The 24,890-nt window shown below is 37.3% G+C and overlaps 1 protein-coding gene across 7 annotated transcripts in view; it reads left to right on the forward strand.

Annotated features, from left to right (window-relative positions):
- Positions 1 to 24,890, forward strand: part of Grm7 (glutamate metabotropic receptor 7) — a 902,923-nt gene that overhangs the window by 288,966 nt on the left and 589,067 nt on the right. For all 7 annotated transcript variants that reach the window (XM_041633580.1, XM_041633594.1, XM_041633599.1 and 4 more), the window contains exon 2: positions 5,287 to 5,503. In XM_041633580.1, coding sequence (XP_041489514.1) covers positions 5,287 to 5,503 — 217 coding nt within the window. The remainder of the gene's footprint in view (positions 1 to 5,286; positions 5,504 to 24,890) is intronic.

Raw genomic sequence — 24,890 nt, forward strand, 5'->3', positions numbered from 1 at the left:
ATCCTTTCCAAAATATTTCACCATTCGCACAAGTGAAGATACAGCATTATACAATCTAAGTTCTAACCTAATATATGGCTATAATGCAATTCTCATCAAATCTTAATGGGTAATTTGGGCAAGTTTTTAGAACTTATTCTAAGTTATTCTGAAGTTTATATCAAAAATACACATATAGGATTGCTCATAATATTTGTTAAAGGTCAGTTAAAAAGAAGGCACATGTAAGAATTAATAGAGTTTTAACACACTCTGATCCCTTAAAGGGTAATATAGTTAAGCGCTGGCCCCAGATTTGAGAACTAACAACTTTACTTAGAAGTCACATTTCAAATATCAAAAGATTACCTCAGTATTTAATATATGTAGATAAGTGAGATGGCTCTGAATGACACCTGACTTTAGGGCCTACCGGCCTAAATTCAGTCTCTGGAACCCACAAGAGGTGGAAGACCAATTCCACATAGTTGTCTCCCGGACTCAAGAAATGTTCACTGGCATGTGTGGCTATCCCCACACCCCAACAGTAATGAATTAAAAAGAAAAATTTAGTGTACAGCAAGAATGAGCAGTCTTTAGGGAAGCAAAGCATGATCAGCAGTACAGTGGTTCCCAACCTTCCTAAGGCTGTGACTCTTTAGTACAGTTCCTCATGTTGTGCTAACCCCCAACCATAAAATTATCTTCGTTGTTACTTCAGAGCTGTAATTTTGCTACTGTTATGAAACATAATAGAAATAGCTGATATGTGCCCCTATAGAGGTCTCGAACCACAGGTTGAGAATCATTGCTTTAAGGGAAAGTGTTGGTACATCAAGGAAAGCATTTGAGTTGGTTTTCTATCTCATTGATCAACGTAAAATAATGCGAAGAGATTTCATTGAAAAACCATGAATATTCTGATACTTGGAATGTACAACCTTGAAATTTCTATGAAACCTGATGGATGGACACAATGACTCAATTAGTTCTGAGGATTTCTCTTTTAGTTTGAATGGTGTGAAGATTTAAAGATTTAGCAATGTGAGCTGAGACTAAATGTCTATGTTACAGAAAATTATGTGTACACACACATACACACAGGAAGAGGAGGGGGGAGGGATGGAGAGAGGGAGAGGTAGGTGAGGAAGGTGCATCGAAAGGAGGTGGAAATGAAATTCATGTTTTTGTCACACATGTGTGTATGCAAATGCAAAGGTACAAAAACGATTTAACAAAACATTATCAGAAAGCCAGAGATTAAAATTATCTTGTATTTTTAGTTTTCACTCTCCGCATTTTTCAATAATAATAATATATCATTAATTTTCTAAAACAAAGCAAAAACGTATTCCAAATTTTATTCCACACAGAGTAGGTTGCAGTTGCTTCTAATCCTATTTTATACACATCATTAACAGAATCGTTCTTCTGTGATAGGTGAATTTTTATCAGGATGAATAAATAATGCAATAAGAGACTTTTTTAGCTCTATGATTAAATATTATAATTATTCTCAAAACAATGACTACATAAACTTGAAAATCTGCTTGAAAGCAAGAAGCTAAGCACAAGACCTCCTTGTTGTGTAAATATGCAGCAACATGTATCACAGTTGTAGATATTCCTCCATTCTTTGATCTCTATTGCGAGAAGGATTATTTTTGTGTAATGCATTTTGATCTCAGAAGTTAAATCCATTTGATCTTTAATTCCTTATTCTAGGATCGTTATATGCCAGGTGTTGATGTAAGTAAAATATTGAAGAGGAGGTGTGCGTGGTCCTGAATAGAAATTTGGGTCTTAGACTGGGGACTCTTTTTTATGTATCCTGAAAGGGATAGACCTCAAATAGTAATCATTGTCTAAAGATAGATGATAGTGAAGAAAGGAATCTATTTTACGAAGATTTTTATACCTGTAATTGGTGCATAGTTTAGAAGGTGATTTTCTGTGGTATTATTCTATAATTCTGATGTTTCTCTCCAGCAATGTAACTGAAAATTTGAGTAGTAGTAGACTATATATTTATTACCCCACTTTCAGAGCTAGGGAGGATTTGGGAAGGGACAACATCTGTGCGTCATCACAAGGCTCCTTCATTTCATCAAGTGAAAATTAATGGCAATGTCTTGACATGCTTTGTCTTGTACCTTTTCATTTCTTGTAAGGAAAACTCTATCAAATTCCACTCCTCTCTCCACCATGTTTCTACCTGAAGCACTATCAATGAAGATTTTCTTTCTCTAATAGTTAAAGTCTCCAAACTATAAACACACACATAGCCCAAACTGCTAACGTATTTGTATGAACTTCACCAAGGTGTTTAAACAAATTGATTAAACAGTTGTCTCAGAATGAGTCATAAATTGACTTTCAGTGATGATATACTTAATGCTGTGAGCAGATACCCACTTCTTAGACTCTAATAATCCATCGGCTTTCCTGTTATGCATATTACTAAATATTTTAGTGAAATTAGCATAATTAAGAGTTCAGCTGTTTTCATAGTCCATTTTCAAGCTTGAGCGAGATTATTAATTTTAAAGCTCTGTACTGTGAGTTCATGGTTGAACTCTGTGGCTCAGGGCCTGCTCCTTCTATAAAACAAGCTAATAAAAATATAGTACCATGTAGCATAATCTAGTATATGATGATGTAGTACACTGAAGAATAATTCCTGGTGACCAAATGATGGATTCCCTATGAAACTCATAGCACATGTTGTGTATACGATAAAGAGTTCAGGATATAATAGATGCTATTTCTAACATAGTCATTATTGCAATAAATGTAAAACTGTTACCTTGCCTTAGTACACAGATGAGAAGGCTAACCTGTGCCATAGAGAATTTTGGAAATTATATTAATTACTTTTCTGTTCCTTTGATAGTATACTCTGATAAAAAGAAACTTTGGAAAATAAGGTTTAATTTGGGATTGGAGTTCTAGAGGGGAACAGAGTCCACCATGGTGGAAAAGCCAAGTGACCTGTCAGGCACTCATGCAGTCAGAAAAGGGAGAAAACAGGATGTGGGGCAAGGCTATAAGACTTCAAAGCACACCTCTGGTGATGGACTTCCTCCCCCAAGGATCAGTGTCCTAAAGGTCCCAGAACCTCCCCGACGAGTTGCATCAACTAGAGACCAAGTAGTGAAAATACATGAGTCTGTATGGGACATATCACACTCCCAAAACCATAAAAGTTAAATACGGAGAATGGATAATCTTAGTTAGCGTAATATACTCTCTTGTACTCTCATAATTATCCCCCAGGGTATGGACTACCCACTCTGCATTGCCATCACGATGAACAATGCACATTTCTGCCTTGTGGGAACAGTTGATGATGCAACAGATTCACTGCCTAGAAGTGCTAGCTAACAAGTGATTCCAGCTCTGATCCCAGCACTTGGTGATCTTTCATTTTACTCCCAGTGCCCCTCTATAGCCCTGCAATTGAGTTAGTTACTCAGGTAAAGACCTCAGCAGGAGACTAGGGATGCCTAGCATTGGTTTGTGCTTTAAGTTCAAGGCAGAGAGCTTTCTCATCAATGGTGGGGCCAACCAGAACTATGGGTTGGGGAGCAGGGCAAATCTGACCTTTCTCAGTCTGTATGAGGCTAATGTTGAACCTTAAAGGTGGGGTAAGAAGTGATCTTTATAGCAGTAATAGCCATGCTTCAAAAGAAGAAAATAACTTGGAAAAACAGAAATAGCTAATATTGAATAGAATTTTCTAAACTTAGAAAGTCAAAGTGAGTTTGTCTTTGGCATGTTTGTGGCAAAAAAGATGAGTTATTGGATCAGTTTAAGCAAAGATAAAAATTCTATTTAGATACCTGAGAAAATATAATAAAGGGAGAATTTTCATGTCAATATTTTCAGTTTATTATTCTTGCACATAATTACTTGTACTGCTAATTATAGATTACAATCTTCTAGAAATTAGAAGAGAGAACAAGTTGGTCACATTGGAAGAGGGGTAGAATACATTGTAGAGGTAACTACCACAGTGAACCCCCCTAATGCCAAGTCCCAAGCCATGTTTGTTATCAATAGTGACATTTTAACTTCCCTTAGGGTATTTCTTAGGGTATTTGAGATGGTGTGTGTGTGTGTGTACATGTTCATATGTTTATGTACTAGTCAGACATAAACACTACACTACACTATATATGTTACACATCCTCTCTTTGTAGGTTTTGATTTAACTTAAAATCAATTCATCAGAGTCACCAAGTAATTAAATATAAAATAGTTCCCAAAATTAATTCCACACCCTAAAAGAGAAGAGGAGAATTTGATATCTAATTCTGCCTGTGGTTCCCTAGTTTGGTGTTCATAGGTACAAGCACTATAAAACAATATAACAACTAAATAGATTCCTGTCATGTAAGAGGAACTGATATTGCACTAATGGGAAAATAAGCGAATCCCAAATCCTTGTGAGTTGCATACAACAGGAATGCCAGTTGCCTTCTAGCACTCCAAAAGAATGTGCGAAGCTTTGGAGATGACCTTCCAAGTGTGAGAACCTCTAGAGTAGGAGTTTTCAACCTTCCTAATACTTTGGTCTTTTAATATGGTTCCTTATGTTCTGCTGAATCCCAATCATAAAATTATTTCATTGATACTTCATAACTTTAATTTCATTACTGTTATAAATTGTAATGTAAATATCTGGTATGGAGGATATGTGATATGTGACATCCAAATGGGGTCTCAACCCACTATTTGAGAACCATTGTACCAGAGTGAAATGTTTGTACCAGGGAATGCCCTTACCTGGGCTGAGAGCACTACTAAGACATATTATTTAATGTTATTTGGGGAATGAATCACCACATAGAACTCACGTTGATATACTCTTACAAGTCCTCAAGACTCTGTGCTAATGTCTCATGATATTCATGAGGAACGATAGCCTCTGTTGACTACACTGGCTTCTAGATACAAGGCAGTTGGGCTGCTTTTGGTTTTGTACCTGTTACAATACTTAGTAGATGTATGAAGCCACTGATTTTAACTCTCCACGATGGTTACCATACTGATACTCTGCTATCCTCACTTCCTTTTCTTAAGGAGGGAATGCAGAACAGGAAGACACAAGAGAAAGTGCCCTTTACTTTTAAGAAGGGTCTGGGTGCCTCTAGGTGGTATGGACTTGTAAAATGATAACTGAGAAGAATACTCATCCAGCAGTACACTGTTCTAGTACAGTCTTCTGAGTGGCTTGTCCTAAGTGTGCATGAGTCTGTACACCCTGCTGGTGTGTTCTCACATGGTATTTTCTTGTCATTTCAGATCCCTCAGATTAGTTACGCGTCCACGGCTCCCGAGCTCAGTGACGATCGGCGCTATGACTTCTTCTCTCGAGTGGTCCCACCTGATTCCTTTCAAGCTCAGGCCATGGTTGACATTGTAAAGGCTTTGGGCTGGAATTATGTGTCTACTCTTGCATCTGAAGGAAGCTATGGAGAGAAAGGTGTGGAGTCCTTCACACAGATTTCCAAAGAGGCAGGTAGGACGTGATTGCATTGCCAAACTCACACTCTTCAATCATCTGTCTCTTGCAGTGTTTCTTGAGCTATTTTTAAGTAAATGGTACACATCATAATGACCATGCCCTTGATCTCATATCCCCTGAGTCATGCAATTGCGACTTTGAGGCTTTCAACTATACCATATTGTTATTGTTGAGGAGGTTTTCAAAGATGTGGAACTGCAGCGCCTTGATATCAACAGGCTATGTGATCAGAATGAACACTACAATGGGAACTTAGCTTCTGCCTAAGAGATATAGAGCTGACCTCCAATCTATTTATAGTTAGTTAGAAAATGTGACTGTCTGTGTCCATCCATGATTCAATTTCCACTTGGTCTCTCTCCTAAGTGGGGAGAACTGTTTAGAATTATATGAACACCTTCACAGGGCCACCCTGATTTTGTAAGAGTGTCTGGTGCTTCTGAATGACTTAGACGAAACAAGTAAAACTAACCAGGAGGTAGAATGTATTTAGGCAAGTAGAGCTTGAACTTGAGATTGTTTTCAGGAAGTCAATTCTATTTGGCACCACTTACTAAGAATAGGTTTGCTTAAATTTGTTAATTCAGCTCAAATTAAAGTCGAAGGGCTTTGGTGGTTTGCCAGCTGTCTTAATTTTATGTATATAATGAATTTGAGAATTTCTTTGTGTTTCTTTTTATGATATCCTTTTGATGGGGGTCTCTTTAACCTAGCCTATCCTTGAACTCACCATTTAGTTAACGATGAACTTTTGACCTTCCTATTTCTGTCTTCTAGGTGCTAGAATTTTAGTTACCCACACCCTGCCTGGTTCTATGAAGTTATGCTAAGGCAAAATAATCAGTTTTGTTTATGAGAATTTTATTCAATAATCAAATTGGTAACTGGCCAGTGTAGTTAGCCGGCAGTGAATGAGCAGAAGATCCATTTCAAGAGGAAATACTTCATTCATCTTGATGACAGTGACTTGAACAACACCCTTCACTATAGACATATTTAGTAAATGTGGCTGATAAACCTGCACATGACTGCAGAGAGAAGTTTCTTTGAGAATCTCTTATTTTCAACTCACAGCATAAACACTTGATGCAATTTTAAGTGTCACTGGCCGTCTGGGTCCTTCTTACTTTCTGCCTTCTGACTGAGATAGTCATAAATCACCAACAACAGTCATCTGAATTATCAGTTCTAGGTTCAAATGGATATGTAAACCCCCCTTGTTGTTTTGGATTTGCCTGGTGTTTCTGGTTGATCATCCTATGGCTCTGAACACATCTTTAGGACTCTCACTGGAGGACATGTGTCTCTCATTCAACAGCTGTAGCTGCTGTGGTCCTAATAGAAAATATCTACCATAATTCAGTTAGAAACCTTCTGCTCTGGCAGGAAATATTAACTCTGTCCTTGTGACAGGCTGTGATATGCAGAATTCATTAGGAGTAGATTTCTTGAGTCCTCAAAGAGATACTTAATCACTGTAATGGCTATTTTTATTCCTTTCTCTGTCTCTTCCAAACTTGCTTTGATCAAAATAAGGTTGACATAGAGAAATGTCTGAGATATCTTAATGGAAATAAGTAAGTTAGGCAAGGTCAAGAGAAATTGCATGTAAAACAGTAGCTCAGAAATAAAACCCATCCACCATCCTGAAATGTTTAATTACTAAAAATGATCCCAATTTTAACACTAAATTTTGTATTGGACACGCAAAAAAATGCTCATTATTCTCCCACAAAAAACTCAGTGTTTTCATGGGTCACTATTATGTTGAATATTCAGTAAAAAACGCTTTTCTTGCTTTGGGATCAAGATAAATGCTGATTATAGGACATTATAAGATACTGTGTTCTATAGAGAGGTCTCAGGGAGACAGTTATATGGTTGCAATTTCTGGTGTCATTGGTTGGAAGCATAAGATATGGTATTAGAGTTCCTTAATATAATGCAAAGAGGAATGACTTGTAATATTGTATGCATGTTCCAGACTATGCATTTAACTAGCAATATATTGAAGTGTTCAGCTCAAAAACAAGATCGTGTCAGGGACAGTCATTTCAAATAAAATATTTCAACCTGAGAAAATGCTCCTTGGGGATGATATTTAAAAAATAGCTACCTGCTGCAGCAGACAGAGAGGGAAACATGGGAGATTTGGTGACATGTCATGATTAGTTCTAAATATTGTAGTATTCAGAGCATTGTTATAAGCCATCTGTGCCATGTTGCAGGTGCAATTAATAACAGTAAGTTTGGTTTGTGCTTCATAAATACCCTTCTCTGATAAACAAGGAGAAAGAAGAGACAGGGAGAATTTACAGTTTACATGGTATGGACTGAGCTCATCCACTGTGACTTAGAGGAAAACATGAGGTTAAAAGTTCATTTAATTGCTGTGGGATTCCTTTGTTTCTTTGTATGTATATAAATTCACTTATGTGTAGTGTGCAAGCCTGAATGTAGAGTTCCAGATGTAAGCACACATGTGGAAATGTCTGTTCCACTTTCTTTGTGTGTGTGTGTGTGTGTGTGTGTGTGTGTGTGTGTGTGTGTGTAAGTTAACATCAAGCTCCTTCCTTGATCACTTTGTATTTATTCATCAAGGAAAGAGGAAAGATCTCTTGCTGAACCCAGAGCTTGGCAGTCCCTGAAAGTCTAGTTAGGCCACTAGCCTTGAAGATTTCTTTCCCTATCTTATAAATGCCGGGATTACATGAAACCACCGCACCTGCCCAGTTTTTACAAGAACCTGGGATGTTCACATTCCTCACATACAAGTGAAGTGTTATGTCATAGAAATAAGCAATCCACTTATATAGTGTCAGAATGACCTGGATTTGAGTGATGGACTCTCTTACTTCTGTACTGTAAACATCTGATACATGATTTACCACTCCAGTCCACAGATTCCACACAGAGGGAATGGGATTTGTGAAGGTTGCTTCATTGCAGTGGTATAATGAATTAGATGCTGTACTGGGGAGCAGTTAATACCCAGACACACCTGGATATTAGTGCACCACTCTAAGACCCTATAAATATTTCTTTAAACTTGAAAAATTTTAAAATGACTGAAATTGATAGTCCGCTTTCAGACATAATTACAAATTATTTTGGTAGTAGAGTTATTTTTCTCAGTTGGTTTTCACCATATAAGTAAGAAGAAGAGAAATGAGCTAGAATCTCTCTCTCTCTCTCTCTCTCTCTCTCTCTCTCTCTCTCACACACACACACACACACACACACACACACAATTGGATATATTTTATATGTATGGGTTTCATTCTCAAAGATTTAACTTCCATTGCTTTTAAGGAGTTTGATTCTGAGAATTACTATTCATGTATGTATATTGATTTTAGAATGCTTTCACCACAAAGCTTAAGAGATTCTTAAGCCTAAGGCAGAGACTACTTTAGGAGGGAAGCATGTCCCAAGTGCTCATAGCGACAAAACAGGGTTGAGCTCTTTGGTATCACTGCCAGATAAACACATGAAGATACTTTCATCAGAGGGGAAAATCCACACTTTAACTCGGTCCTTTAAACTATTTACTTATATGTGTATGGGGCTTTTGCCAGTGTGCATGTATGCACAACACACATGTCTGATTCCCTAGGAGGCTACAAGATGGTATCAGATCCCCTCAGACTAGAGCTACACACAATTATAAGTTGCTGTGTGGATGCTGGAAATCAAATATGGGTCCTTTGGAAGAGAGGACAGTGTTATCAAGCACAAACCCATTTTTCACTTGTCAACAGGGACTTTTTCACGTGGAAGACTAGGCATCTTTTCTTCTGGCAACAACCTTCCCCTCAGGCTTTGTTCTGGGAGACTTACCTGAGTGCAGACACTACATCATGCTGAGATTTTAAAGAAGACTTTAACAGGATTTTCTCCAATAATGTCATTCCTATCAAAGAGCCACATTTGCATAAGTGGCCCTGCAATGGATACTCATGCAACGCCAACCAAAGCTGTTTTTTCCCTAATTTTTCAGGGAACAAAATAATATTTGCTTCCATTATGAAAAAAAAAACTAAAACAAACGAACAAAAAACAATCCAGGCCATATAAAAATACTTAGCTTTGGTTAGAAAATAATTATTATAATACCAAATAAAGAAACAGTTTCCAGTGAATACTGTGACATATCAAAAGGGTAGTCCAAGCATTCTTTTAGGTTTCAAAAAGTAGACAAGTAGGTTAAAACTGTGTCATTAACAACATGTTAATGCTGGTGTGCTATATGAAAATAATATCATAAAGAAGATATATTTGAATTCTCCAAGAAACTAATTACATCAAACATTAACAGCTTTTTTTTATATATGGAAGGAAGGAATTTCTTGTGGCCTGACCACTAAAGCAAGAACTATAGGCAACCGCTGATTGCTGAAAGAGGATAATTACTTTTCCCGGGGAGGCACTTTCTAATTGTAATCCAGTACAAACTGTTCACCCCTGAAGTCTAAGTTACAAAACAGCAACACTAAGAAGATGCAGCCAGTCATGTTTCACATATCTATGCATTTATATATGTATATATATAACCATAATAATGAAAAAGAGGCAATGAATTTGAGAGGCAGTGATGGGAAAACAGGAGCTTCTACAGCAATCACTTTACATCAGAGCGTTCTCACTCTTACCCTCATCATGGAAATTTATAGCACTGCCTACCTGTTTCTGCCCTGGATGCAGCACTTGGTCTTATAACGTGCATTTCGGATCAACAAGGCCAAATCAAGTGTGTGCTCCTGTCATCTAGCTCAGGTCCTAGAATGCAGAAGTTATGCAACCAGTACTTATTAGGAAGAGACGGAAGGATTATACTTCTTCATCTTGCTTTTAGGGGAAAACAAAGGAATCACCAAGTTGCATTTTTTCTTCTATGTCCCCTAAATTTATACCTAAATCTCTTTGCTCTGGCTTGTTGTAGGCTATTTATTGACATTTCCATTAAAAACTAAATGTTATGGTGTAAAAATGTTACAAAAGTCATAATTGTGAAACTTTTAGTCTTAAATATTTAATATCTACATTTTATATTTTATTTAGACATAGTCTCCTATATAGCCCTGACTGGTCTTAAACATCTTATGATGATCGGGCCGTTCTCAAACTCATAGACTTTGTCTTCAGAGTGCTGGAATTAAAAGTTTGTACCACAATACCTATCCTAATATCTACATTTAATATAGAATCACTAAATACCTCACAAGGTAGGTAATTTGTGTTACTATTTAAAATACAGTTACTATTTAAAATATGGTACGCCTTTTGCATACACTATTGTAGAAAAGAAACAATAAAACAAATTAATTCTAGGTGGTAGGACTAAGATACAAAGATTCTTGCTTTTTTATGTGTGAAAAGGGAATTCGAACTTAGATCCTCAGACTTGTACAGTATACACTCTTGTACAACATACACCTGCTAAGCTACCTGCTCAGCTGTTGTATACAACAATGTATGTATTTGTCTCTTTAATAATATGCCATGTTCCAGTCTATGTGGTATGCTCATAGCAAATGACAGCAGAAGTTCTCAGAAGGGAGTTTCCCTGTGTATCATGATAAAGCTAACAACACCCAATATTCATGTTGCTAGCCTCACAGGAATATGCTCTGCTAATTGGGTATAACCACTGTAAATGAATCATGGAAACATCTAGCAAAAATAACAGGAAGCCCATTTTCTTGACACCAGCACTGACCACAAGAGCAGTATCCATTTCTACCAGTAGACATGGAATCCAGCATCAGTTGGCTGTAGTTATTCAACCTCTGAATTTTTATGTCCAACAGAGCCTATAGTAGCATTGAGGCATCCTGCTGAAGACTCTGATTCCAGCAGCCTGACTTCTCTCCCTGTCTAACCACACTTCCACACTATGATGTGGGTTCTCTAATCTCTCCAGTGGCTGAATGAATTGACCAACATCATTTAAATAATGTCTTTACTTAATTTAGGCATGTTCATATTTCTTTGTCTCCAACCTTCATTACTACAGGTAATAAGGGGTTGCCTCTCTTTTCGGTTTTTTAATATCCCATGTGTATACTGTCACAGAATTTTGCTTGTCTTTCTTCTTTCATATTTCCATAACTTTCCTCTCTTATTAGAGACAAGTTTATAGATGACAAGTCACATTGCATCTGACTTGCAATATTGTTTATTCAGAATAGTGCCCAGTACAAAATAGGATCTTTTACATTTCTATTTTATTATTTTTTATTTACTGGAGAGGGGGCAATTTTCAGCAGTCAGTTCTCTCCTTTCACCATGAGTTCCAGGGATTTAACTCAGGTAGCCAGGAACATGGCAAGCACTCTTACCCTCTGAGAAATATTTTGGGACCTAGACTATTTTTTAACATGTTATCAATATCCTTACGAACACAAGATTATAAATGATGCAATGAGATTATTTCTAATTCTGATTTTTTAAAGTGACAATTACTATGTTGTGGCGAAATGATTTCCTAAGAAGACAGTCCTGGAACAGGAAGCTACCCCAGATGTATTGTGATCTCACAGTATATATCTGAATACCTTCATTGTAGCAAACACTGCTTGTGAATTATATTCATGACAAAACGATTCTTGGCTTTCAAAGAAAATGTATAAAGAAGGAAAACAATTAACATAAACTGAGAGATGTTCCAACACAGGTGGCTAGGCAAAGGTAGATACTTATCTAACCCCAAAATTAAAGTAGAAATTGGACAGAAAATGCTGTCCAAAGGAAAGCAATGGAGGATAATCTAGGAAGAGGGAAGCTTGATTAAAAACCAGACAATACTGACAGTGATTGAAATGCTCATTGTTGTAAGAGAAAAACTGTGTCTTGAAAACATTAAGACTCCTGATGAATGCAATTCAAGATCTCTTACATGTACCATGTTTAACCATTTCTGAAAATGAGCAGATATTTGAGGCCTAAGCTTCAGGTTCTTGCCCTAACTCCATAAGTAAGCCACCTAACCAGCATAAAGCTCCTCTGAATTTTGAAGGCATCAGTATTTATTGAGAAAATTCATGTCTATTGGTTTAGAAAATCCTAGATATAAATCATTCTAATTGCTAAGGATGAGCTCCTCCAAATAGTCAGACTGTCACTGTTAGCACAGGGTCTAGAAATAGATGATGCCAGACTGCTACTGTGACATGAAAGAAACAGACAGTGGGCACACATATCTCACCAACCCCATCTCACACACTTCACAGCACCTGAAAGATATGTGGTGGTAGTGGGGGGTAGGGGACTGAAAAGATCTAAAGGTAACAGGAAGTCATCCTCTCCTGCCTGCTTGCCTCTGATGACCACCTGATGTGTGTACTGAGGAAGAAACGAATGTGAGATTTTTATATGGAGAGAAAAACACAGAGGGAAAGAAGTATCCTTGGTTTTAAATAGAGAAGTAGAGACTCAAATATGGAAAATTCTGTCGAGTGGCAGAATTTCTTGGTCAGTTGAGCAGGGAAGGAAGATCCCTGTCTAACTTTTTGAGAAAGTGATTACACTTTTGTTGTAACTTCAAAGCCAATAAATTTAGAAAAAAAAAGTGTTTCTTTGCTCTTTTCTTTCTGTCTAATGAGGCTGTGTGCAATCTTCAAGATCTTGAAGTCTCTACTCCCAATATTTACAAAAAAAAAAAATCATTGTGAGAAAGTCCCAGTTCTGAATTTCTGAAGGCTTGACAGAATAGATGCTAGCAAAAGATACATTTCAACAAGAAAAAAAAATCATATTGGAATACTAGTTTTCTTATATACTAGAGAGAAGCATGTAGAACAATTTGTACTGTTAACCAGATTTTCAACTAAAAGCTTTAGAGTTGTAAGAATTACTTAAATGTATAGTACCATTAGAGAAGTACAGGGCTAGCAAAATGTCCTCCCCTTTGGCTTGGATTTAAGAATCTCGTCGGGAAAGTGAGTTAGCTACAATAGCATTCACCAACATTAGTGTTAAGGGAGAGTAGAGCCTACTCAAGGAAGACAGACTTAACTTAGGTGCTCTGATGTTCAAAGTCTAGCACAGATTGTTATTTTGGTTTCTGCTTTCGGGAGCTTCCCAGAATGCTATTCAACTGCAGTGGACAAGTGAAATGGAGGAAGTCTGAACTCTACCTCACAGAAAATGCAGTAACCACTAAAGCAGACACAAGAAAACAGGCAGTGGAATTAGCCAACTGGCCAGTTCTATCATTTAGAGAGCCCAGTCCAAGAAGCATTGAATAACATTGCTTACCACCTATCTGTTTAGTGGCTTCATTGCCTTTATAATTTATTTTATATTTTGAACAACTTAATGCATGTAAATGAAGACTATTTAAGATTTACACAAAGCAATCTGTTTTCTTTTAATTTGGCCAATAGATCCTTGCTGTTAAATCTTTCAGGAGATTATGGGAAATTCTTCAAAGCCCCATGTGGGCTGTATTAGTACTCTCAAGCAAGTCCAATATAGTCAAGACAGCAACAATGACAGTAGCTGTCCTGAAGACACACCACATGGGCTTACTTGGAAAGATTTTGACCCCACACCCTATTGCTGTTTATTCTCATTTGTTACTCTTAGTTGAGTGAAGTAACAACTTTGTACTTCATTTTGATCACCATTAGATAGTACTTTACCATTACAATAATGACTTAGAGTTAGTATTAATTGAAGCACAATTTCCATGGATCCTCTTGAGACAGCATCACACTCTTTGTTCTATGGTATTAAGATCATGCCCTGACCATTAAAAATTCAGGTATACATCACAAGATAGCAATTTACATATGAGAAGAAATATTAATGTTAGATTCATCATAGAACTCTTATCTTGTGGTAGAAAGGGTATATGTTAGGCTCAAGTGCAAGAACAACATTATTAAAATGCTCTTTCCATGACATGTCAGTGGTCTTTTTAGATGTAACTAAGATATTCAAATCATGGCTAGGGTGGAGTTCAGTTCTTTCCCCCACAAAAAAAATATATATATTTTTTAAAGAGAAAACAAACTATCTTTTTAAATTTTATATGCCAATCCCAATTTCCACTCCCTCCCCCTCTTCCTTTCTCTAACTACTCCCCTCAACCACTCCTCAGACAGGATAAGGCACATTGCTTTAGGGAAGGTCCAAGGCCCTCCCTCCTATATCTAGACTGAGAAAAGTTTCCATCCAAAGAAAATTGGTTCCAAAAAACCCAATATAAACAGTAGGGATAAATTTTGGTGCTACTTCTGGTGGTCCGGCAGTCTACCTCAGCCATACAACTGTCACCTACATCTAGAGGGACTAGTTTGGACCTATGGTGTTACCTTCCCTGTCTGACTGATGTTGGTGACCTCCCATTAGCTCAGGTAAACTATTTCAGTGGGTGAAGCCATCATGCTTTTGACCTCTTTGCTCATATCCTCACCCCTCCTACTCTTCAACTGGACTTTGGGAGCTCAGCCCAGTGCTTTGCTGCGGGTCTCTGTCTCTGTTTCCATCAGTTGCTGGATGAAGTTTCTATGTTGATATTTAAGATACTCATCAGTCTGACACCAGGGCAAGGCCAGTCTGGGCACTCTCTCCTCTGTTGTAATACAGAGCAGAGCGGCGGGCTACGTTCCTGGCACCCAGCTACCTGCATGGCTTATGCCCCGAAATAATTACAAGGAAACTGTATTATTTTAAACATTGCCTGGCCCATTAGTTCCAGGCTCTTATTGGCTAGCTCTTACATATTGATCTACCCATTTTTAATAATCTGTGCGGCCCTTGAGGTGGCTTACCAGGGAAGATCTTAACCTGCGTCTGTCTGGAGTGGGAGAATCATGGTGACTCACTGATTCAGCTTCTTTCTCCCAGCATTCTGTTCTGTTTACTCCGCCTACCTAAAGGTTGTCCTATCAAATGGGCCTAGGCAGTTTCTTTATTAATAAGAAATCACTCCCACATCATTTCCCTTTTTCTGTTTAAACAAAAAAGAAAGGCTTTAACTTTAACATAGTAAAATTACATATAACAAAACAGTTATCAAGCAAGAATTACAGTTACAATATTTATATCTATTTTTTCTTTTATCATAACTAAAAAAACTATAACTATAACTAACCATTCTTTAACTCCATCAAAGACTCCAGAAGGATATAATATTATTTAAGCAAACAAGAAATCCAAAACTCTAGAAACGAGAGAGATATCTTGCTGCCTGGACAGTCATCCAAAGTTCCTCTGTACCATTGGGGCATCCATCTTTGGCCTTCAGGCCCATAGTATCCAGAGACATTTTCATGAAGCAGGAAAATTTAAAGACAGTTCAGTCACTTTCTGCTGTGTCCTGCAGAATGTCTCACAATTTTTTTTTATGAAGCAGGAACCCTGAAAGACCATCTCACCTTTAGGCAAGTTTAGCAGTCCTCTCTCTGCGGGTTTTTGTGTCCAGTTTATGCATCAGTCCAGGCAAGAGCAGTTTCTTGCCCAAATGGCTAACCAACTCCATAAGGAGCCTCTTCGATGCCCATCTTCCTTTTGAAGTAGATTGGTGCTTCCAGGAGCAGACATGTCTCATTGTCATGAAAAGCCCTAAGTTATTAAAATATTTTAAATGCCATATTCTGTAGTCTTTGAAAGATATGAAGAATGCCTAACTAACTGTAGTATATCTCTATATATCTAGAAAATCTAACTCACATGACTAAAAGCTTTACTATCATCAATGATTATCCATTAACAACCTATATTTACTAATTATACATTACATTTTAAAAATGAACTACACAATCACAATACCTCAATCAAGATCAGAAATACATATACATATAGCAAAATTGACCTTAAAATCCACACCAATGCAAATTATTCATACCTATATCATTTCCCCCTTTAAATGTAAAAGAACATTTATAAACAATATTTTGGGAACATGGGCACAGTTTTTTCTATCCAAACTGCTTCCTGCTGAATGGGGGCATTGTTAATTAGGTCTTTCATGGTATAACCTGTGTGCCAGTTTTATCTCAGGCGGCAGTTGAGTGAAATAATGTTTTGAGGGTGTTCACAGCAACTTTTCGGGAGGTGGTGGTCTATCATACCATATTGGGATAGAATCAATCCATAGGGTCTCATCCTCTGTGAAAACAAAAGAAGACCCTCTCCAAAACATCATATCCGTAGACCCAAATTTTGAAACCGTAATACCCTTATATCCATTTTGGTTTAGCTTGGCAGCCCATGTAATGAAATGTCTCTCTGTACTTAGCCTTTTCATAGTTAAAAATTTTAAAGAAAGCTGGGCGGTGGTGGCGCACGCCTTTAGTCCCAGCACTCGGGAGGCAGAGGCAGGCGGATCTCTGGGAGTTCCAGGCCAGCCTGGTCTACAAGAGCTAGTTCCAGGACAGGAACCAAAAGCTATGGAGAAACCCTGTCTCGAAAAATCAAAAAAAAAAAAAAAATTAAAGAAAACACAATGTACATAATCCAGACTCTCTGTGAATTTTCCATTTTTTTTTTTTTTTTTTTTTTTTTTTTTTTTTGGTTTTTTTCGAGACAGGGTTTCTCTGTGGTTTATTTTTCTTTATTTCTTTTAATCTATAACTATCTGTACTCTGTCTCTTTAAAGACTTTGCCCTTTTTAAAAAGGCATTAACTTTATTCTCTATATTCTTTTTCGTTTGTTTGTTTTGTTTTTTGATTTTTCGAGACAGGGTTTCTCTGTGGCTTTGGAGCCTGTCCTGGAACTAGCTCTGTAGACCAGGCTGGTCTCGAACTCACAGAGATCCGCCTGCCTCTGCCTCCCGAGTGCTGGGATTAAAGGCGTGCGCCATATTCTTTTTCTTCTCTCTCTCAAGGCTACGTACATTCATCCAACAATGTGATCCATTTATAGGTCTTCAATGTCTGAAATCTGTTTTATTGTGAATCTGTAATTTTTTTACTATCCAGGAGCATTTCTTAAAATATTAAGCAGTTCTTCACCATGTACAGGTAATATGGTACCGCCTGTGTCCTGCCCAGTCGAAACCTTAACTGTGCTATTATTTCAGTCATTATGGTAGTTCCTGCCTGAGGTCAGCACAGTTTAGCATGGAGCAGCTGCTCCTGCCTCAGAGCCATTTGGTGCCCCTGAGCCACACACAGTTCCAGGCACACAGCAGTCCACATTTGAGCCACACTCAGCAGTTTAATTCTGAGACTGAGCGTGCAGCACAGAAACTCTTTTTATCCAAGTTACAGCCAAATCTGACCAGCGGAGCACTGTGCAGTCTGAAAACACGTCTCTGTATGGCAGCAGGAATCCGCCATTCTCTTCTGCCTGCCTAAGCCTGATTCTGCCGGCTGCCCAGGTGTAGGCGGGGCGTGCTGAGCCATTTGGCATGGTCTCAAAGCACTCTCCTTCCGATCCCAAGTGGGAACAGAAACATCCAGTCCCATAAAATTGAAATTCCTTAAAGCCAGAGCTTGTACTGGCGGCACTGCCCCAGGAAGCCCTGCTTTAAAATGATAAATGATGCAGCTCTTTTTTTTTTTTTTTTTTTTTTTTTTTTTGTTGCTGCTGCCGAATCAGGACATCTCTCTATGGCATGCTACCAACAAACAGCAAAATTTTGTGCTAAACGCTATTGCTTAGGGTCTTACCTGGGGTCATCCTTGTGGATACCTGGGAAATTCTCTAGAGCCAGGTGTTTTGTTAGCCCCATAATGACTCCTTCAATCAAAATATCTTTCCTTGCTCTCATATCTGTCCTTTCACCATTTCCTTTTGGAAGCAGATACCAATGCCTAGTTCCATAAACAGATCCTGAATGATATTTCCCACAAGCTGATATATGATAATGGAACTTGTATACATTCCTCTCTCAACACTTTGGGATTGTCACAGTATATTTTGTCAGTAGTGTGTTTTCCTTGGGTGCTATATTCAGCATCTGTCAATGAATATTTCACATAGACCCTAAAATGGTGGCCAGCTATAGATGGTACAGTAAATTTACAAATGGGCCACTGCTCTGATGTCTCAATGTAATGTTTTACATTTTAATTTCAATATAATTATTTTTTTAATTAAAATTTACTGAAGATATCTTTCATTCAATGTTTTCTGATCATGGTTTCCCTTCCCACTTCCATCCAAATCCTTGGCACTGGGCATCTTCACATCCATCCATGCAACCCCACCTCTTTTTTATATATCTCTTTAGCAAACAAACAGGCAAAAAAAAACCCGAAAATTAAGAATAAAAAAAAATAAAATGGACAACCATCTATTTTTTGAAACTTCATACAATTGTATAATGTATCTAAATTATATCCATCCACAACTACTTATCTCCATCTTTCCCCAGCCCCCCAGTCGTCTTTGTTCCATCTCCCTTCCAAATTCATCTTCTCTTTTTATTTATATAAGTAGTTCACTAAATGCAGTTAGTGTTTTCCATATTCCTATGGGTGTATTGCCACCCATGCAGTGTAAGCAAACTCGTAACCTGAGGGCCGGGATTATTAGGGTTTCTGTCCCGCCCTGTACCCCACAGATGGCAAAACCCAAAGAAAATCACACAGAGATCTCTATAAGTTATGAAGCTGATTGGCCCATCAGCTCCGGCTTCTAATTAGTTTTTATGATTTATATTAACCCATTAATCTGATCTATGTTTGTCATGTAGCTCAGTACATTTTTCAGTGGGGCAGATCACATCCTGCTGCTTCGGTGGTCTGGGCAGGAGTGTGGGAGTAATCAACTTCCTCCTTCCCAGAATTCTTCTCTTCTCATTGCATCATTTCTACTTCCTGTCTGGTTTTCCCACCTATACTTCCTGCCTGGCCAATCAGCATTTATTTAAAGCATGATTGACAGAATACAAACAATTCTCCAGCACCACAAACCAATAGCTTCCAAGCCATAAAGAAGAGTGAATCTACCTCCCTTAGCAGTTGTTAATGGCAACAACTCCCCTGATGGGGGTGGAATCATAAGGGCTCCACTCATATCCATGCTGCAACTTTTCTTGTCTTTAGAAGTTTTTCTAAATTAAAAACAAAACTAGAAAAAACTATAGTAATATTATTAGAAAACATATATGGAAATATTAACAACCTGCTAGCTGAAAAATGGGAAAAATCCCACCTTGCTTTGTTGCCAACTCACCAAGGAGGATTATTTCAGCAAAGGCCCTCCTTATAGTTTTGGGGTTTTTATTTCATGAAGTAATAGCCACAGGGAATGGTGACAACTGAGTACTTAAATAATGATAGATGCAAGGGTTTGCCTAAAGAATTGAAATGTGTAAGCACCAAGGAAGGACAGTGTTGTTTCCAGGTATGGAAGTAAAATGAAGAATGGGAAGTGTGCAAGACAAGAAGGACAGTGTCTCACCATTTACACTGAAATTCCATGATTCCTAGTTCCTTCAAAGAAGCTTTTCTCTTTCTGCAAGTAGGGTTCCTTGGAGCCACAGTCCTGACCTCACACTTTCCTATTCCTCTATCGCTCCTGCCATACTGGAATTCTGACTAGCTTGTTTTGTCAGTAATAAGTTGCATTAAACTTATCAGTACAATAACCATGTCCTATTCATAAGGCTATTTATGACAACTCTCTTCTCCCATTCACCTGACCTTATATTCTTTCCTTCCTCTCTTTGTTGATATTCCCTGAGCCTTGGATGACAAAAAAAAATGGTATACAATGGAGCACACAATGTTATTTATATTCATTTCATTTTAAAAACTAGGAATCTGATATTATTTTATTTATCTTTTAAAAATTGAATATCACTGAACTAAGTGTTAATATTCTCACCCCAAAATTTGTGTGTGTGTGTGTGTTTGTGTATCTGTGTGGATGTAGGTTGAAAACAGTACCTAGTATAATACTAGGCAGTCACTATACCTCTAAGCTACACTTACTCTGTGTAAATATAATATTTCTATTTATAAATAAAATGTGTTGTTGAGAAGTTCAACAGAAGATACTGGTGGGAGGCTGTTATTGATGGTAAAATACTATAGTTAAATTGTATTATAAGATACGATCATGAAAGGAAGGGCCATTGGCATAGTGTAACTAGGAAATGAGGCACTGCAATACACATCTTTGCCAATTTTCTTTAGATTTCAGTATTTTCCAAACTGCACTCTTCATGTTGTTTAAAAATAATGTCCATTTCCACATACAGTGAAGGAAAGGTTTATATTGAGCTTATTTTCTCTGTACAAATTCACTCAACCTTAGGTTACTGCATTCGCATTAGATAAATGGCTGTGGGCGGCATCTGGATCAATAGCCGGGATGTCTCTACTGAACCATCTGAGGTCAAATTTGACTAGTTCTTGATTGGTGATTATTATTTGCTACTTGGCTGGTGTCCACTCCCTTAAAATAGAAAATACATTCCTATACCTATCATATGAAAACATAAAAATTTCTTTACAGCTCAGTGTGTACAAAGAAACAGTTTCAACCTTGAAGCTGGCCATCTAGGTGGAACATGCACTAGCCAGTTCAAAGGGAAATAACAATTATATTCCTTTCTATCATGACCTTATCAGGCCCTAGAAGGGCAGACAGTTACCATGCATTACTATAGTAGAAGTGTTAAGGTACTTCGATCCTTTTATTTAATTTACTATTATTTTGCATGTAAATGTATATCTGTGTACATTCCTGTGGTGTGTGTGTGTGTGTGTGTGTGTGTGTGTATGCATGTGTGTGTACATCAAAGGAAGGCATCTAGTGTCAGTGCTTGCCTTGCTTGCATTCCATCTTTTCTGAGACTGGTTCTCTGTGTTGTTCACAGCTGTGCATGCCAAGATAACTGATCTGAAGGCTTCTAAGATTTCTCCTGTTTTTGCTGCCCATATCCCTCTAACAGCCAAGATGATTATATCATGTAAACTGCTATTCTTGGATTTGCTTGGGTAATAGGAGTTCAAACTCACATCCTCATATTTACACATCAAGTAAATATTTACACATATTTACCCACTGAGCAATCTCTACAGTCCCACATGATACCTTCCTTCTATTTTTATTATTTTTGTTAAATATTTATTGATGATTTATGTCAATTGTTCAAAAATGTTTTAACATTATAAATAATGCAAACTATATCTATGAATTTCACATTCTTTACCAAAATGATCAATGTGTTACATAGAAAGAAATTCTTAGAAATATTATGTGTTTACTAAAGGAATTATGGAAAGACTTAATATCCAAAGTTGATGAGGTGGCTATAGGGTGCTTTAATGAAGCCAGGCTGTAACAGAAGAAGGGCTACATGGGGGACAAGTCACATCCAACTCCATCCATTCCTTCAATTCTACACTCTAACGTCAGCTACTCTACAGAAAGCATGCTGATGATGCTAGCCATCAATTTTGTGCTCCTTGGCCAATGGAGTTTGAGACAAGTGATTGACCATTTTATAAGGGAAGTTTTTGAACTAATGAGCAATATAAGATTAATCTTGGATCTTAATTAGTAAAGACAAATGATAGGATGGAAAGAATGAAGGTGTTTGACAAAATGTGATGGATATTTCTCTGTCACTCTGGTGTGTATTTGGAGCACAAAGGGTGATTAATGCTTTTGAAATGTTCGAGGTGATGAGAAAATTTAAAAAAATAGAAGTTTTTTCTCCTTTTCTTTTCCTTTAAAGAATGGTCGAGAAAAATTATGCAACTTACGTATTTATAGAAGATTACTCAAACCACAAACTTTGTAAGCAGACAGAAAATGTGGTTTTCTTTCCACCTTTACATCAATGACTACATTCATTAAGAGTCTGATTTCAATCAGATGATCTAATTAGCTCTACCATATCATGTGATTTCAGATATGAGAATGAAGTAATGAAAAAATACATTATTTTTTCTATTTTTTTGCTTTCTTATACTAGGATTTACCCAAATTGTCTTCTATGTCTACAAGTTCTTTGTACTGAGTGTTAAACAAACCTACTGAACATTTTTTTGTAGACACTCAGAAGAAAGGGGACTGGTAGAGAAAGAAAAATTGCAGAGGCACCTTGCATGCTAGAAAGGAATGAGAGTCTCCTCATGATGCTATCTGTGAAGGATAATTGTGTTAAGGATGAAAGGGAGAGGGTTTTTATCTGAACTGGCTTTGTATACCTTGTCATTAATTGTTCTGTTGGAAGAAACACTAAATGTGGAGAGTGGAGTGCTTAACACAATGCTTGCTTATCCATAATTTAAATCACCAAAAAGACTGGAAATATAGAATCGAGGCACAGCTACTCAGATAACAGTAAGTGGTCTATGACAGGCAGAGTTCTTAATCAAGTAGGCAAGCACAGAAGAGACTAAAGGCCTATCACTGAATTTAATGTTTCCTTTCTACCTTGCCATTATTTGAATCATTTAGTTTCTTGCTCTTGCCCTGGATTTTCCTTTAACAAGGCAGTGTCTAGGAACCAAATGTCACTACCCTCTGGGCTTTTACTCAAGCAGTGCCCTCTGCATGGGAACAAGCCCTTCCCAGCTCAGTGGCCTAAAAACTTCTTGCCTTCATGATGTTTCTCTAATTTGTTTCATCCCCTCCATCTCAGTGTTATGTTCTTCACACTGACCCATATTATCTAAAGCAAAATATGAATCTTATCATTGCAATGATAGAAAACTTATTAATTCTTCAGTGTAGTCAGAGATTAAAATCAGTGATGGTGGTAAAGCAAAGATTTTGTGTGTCTTTTTCAGTTCAAATACTTGCCAGGACTTATAAATCCAATGGCAATGTTTGTTACCAAATATGCATTTGTTCATAGAGTAAAAATTTTTATACCCAAATCCTTGAATTACTCGGTATGGTAGTATACACCTGCAATTTTAGCATGTGGGAGGTTGAGATATGAAAATATTAGGTTTTAGACCATTTGGGGCAGCTTAGTAAAATGCTATGCAGACTAAAAATGTCTGGTCATGTAGAGTCGTGGTAGAGTACTTGCTTAGTCCACACAAGGTCTTGTGTTCAACATCTTGGAGCATACATAATAAATTAATACATAAGTATTCCATGGATGTAATTGGCCTTTTTTCAAACCCTGCCATGAATCTCACTCTTTCACCAGGCTTTTTGATTCATCTCATGTTGTATTAGGATCCAGAGGCTATGGCATCTTACAGAAAGACACATTTTTCCTATGTTTTTAAAGCTGTTTTAGCTATAAAGTTATAATAGATTAGAATGTTTATATAATTTTAACCCAGGCAGTGGTGGCACATGCCTTTAATCCTAACACTTGGGAGGCAGAGGAAGTAAGGTCAATATGAGTTCGACGCCATCCTGGTCTACAAGAGCTAATTCTGTGACAGGCCCCAAAGCTACAGAGAAACACTGTCTCAAAAAATAGGAACGTAGTAGTAGTGATTTTCTTATTGTTGGTGTTTGTTAAAGTAAAACCTAATGTAATTATATTTTTAAAAATAAAGCTTAAATTAATTCTGCTCATAGAATAGAAAGTTTGTTTTATATTTTAATTTTCAATACACAAAGGAGATTTTCCTTTTAAATGTGAAGGTGAGAAAGATAAAGATTAAAATAGAAAGGCAACTGATAAGTACTTTGAACCATAAAATTAGGAGGAAGTTGGCTCTCTTGAGATGGGAGACCAAGAGGGAATATTTTTTACTTGATTCTAAGGGTTATATGTTAACCTCAGGAACCAAAAAACACCCACTAAGATCTGGTGAAATATATTTTCTCAGCAAGATGATCTGGCTCAACATCAATTAGCTTTTAGCTTTCGTACTGTTTAAGGTCTACAAATATAGAGCAGAGATGGCAAGGATGACTCTAACTTCATTTTCACTTTTTTTGCACTTTTTTTTTCTTTGATTTAATAAATGGTTGACTTTATTAAGAGAAGACAAGATAGGTATTTACCTCAAACTATCCATGAAAACAAAGCACACAGATTTACTCATATAATACTTTTGTCTAACAATTAGTTATAATACCAATGTTAACCTGATGTTCAGGTGTAAAATACAAAACACACACACACACACACACACACACACACACACACACACACAAAATCCCACAAGCTTGCAGGACTGAATTGATACAGATATCCAAGTAGTATTGAAGGAAGACTTAGGCACTGGACAGTCCCTTAGTGATGTGAAGGGAGCAATGATGACCAATGATGTCAGCCTCCCCAGACACATGAAAGTTTCCAATACCATATTTTTCCCACTCCTCAACAAGGTTTTAGACAGGCTGTATGATGATGTATTGAAATAGATTACACTCTGCAGTCTAATTCAGATGGGTGCATACATGCCCATCAGTACCAACAGAAGTCACTTTAAGAAGTAGATATAAAACAGATGCAATGGTCAGTATATAGTCATGCTGGCAGGGACA

This window comes from Microtus oregoni, unplaced genomic scaffold, assembly GCF_018167655.1.
Source record: "Microtus oregoni isolate MIOR12 unplaced genomic scaffold, Mior012 000002F_ref0000024, whole genome shotgun sequence".
Taxonomy (NCBI): Eukaryota; Metazoa; Chordata; class Mammalia; order Rodentia; family Cricetidae; genus Microtus; species Microtus oregoni.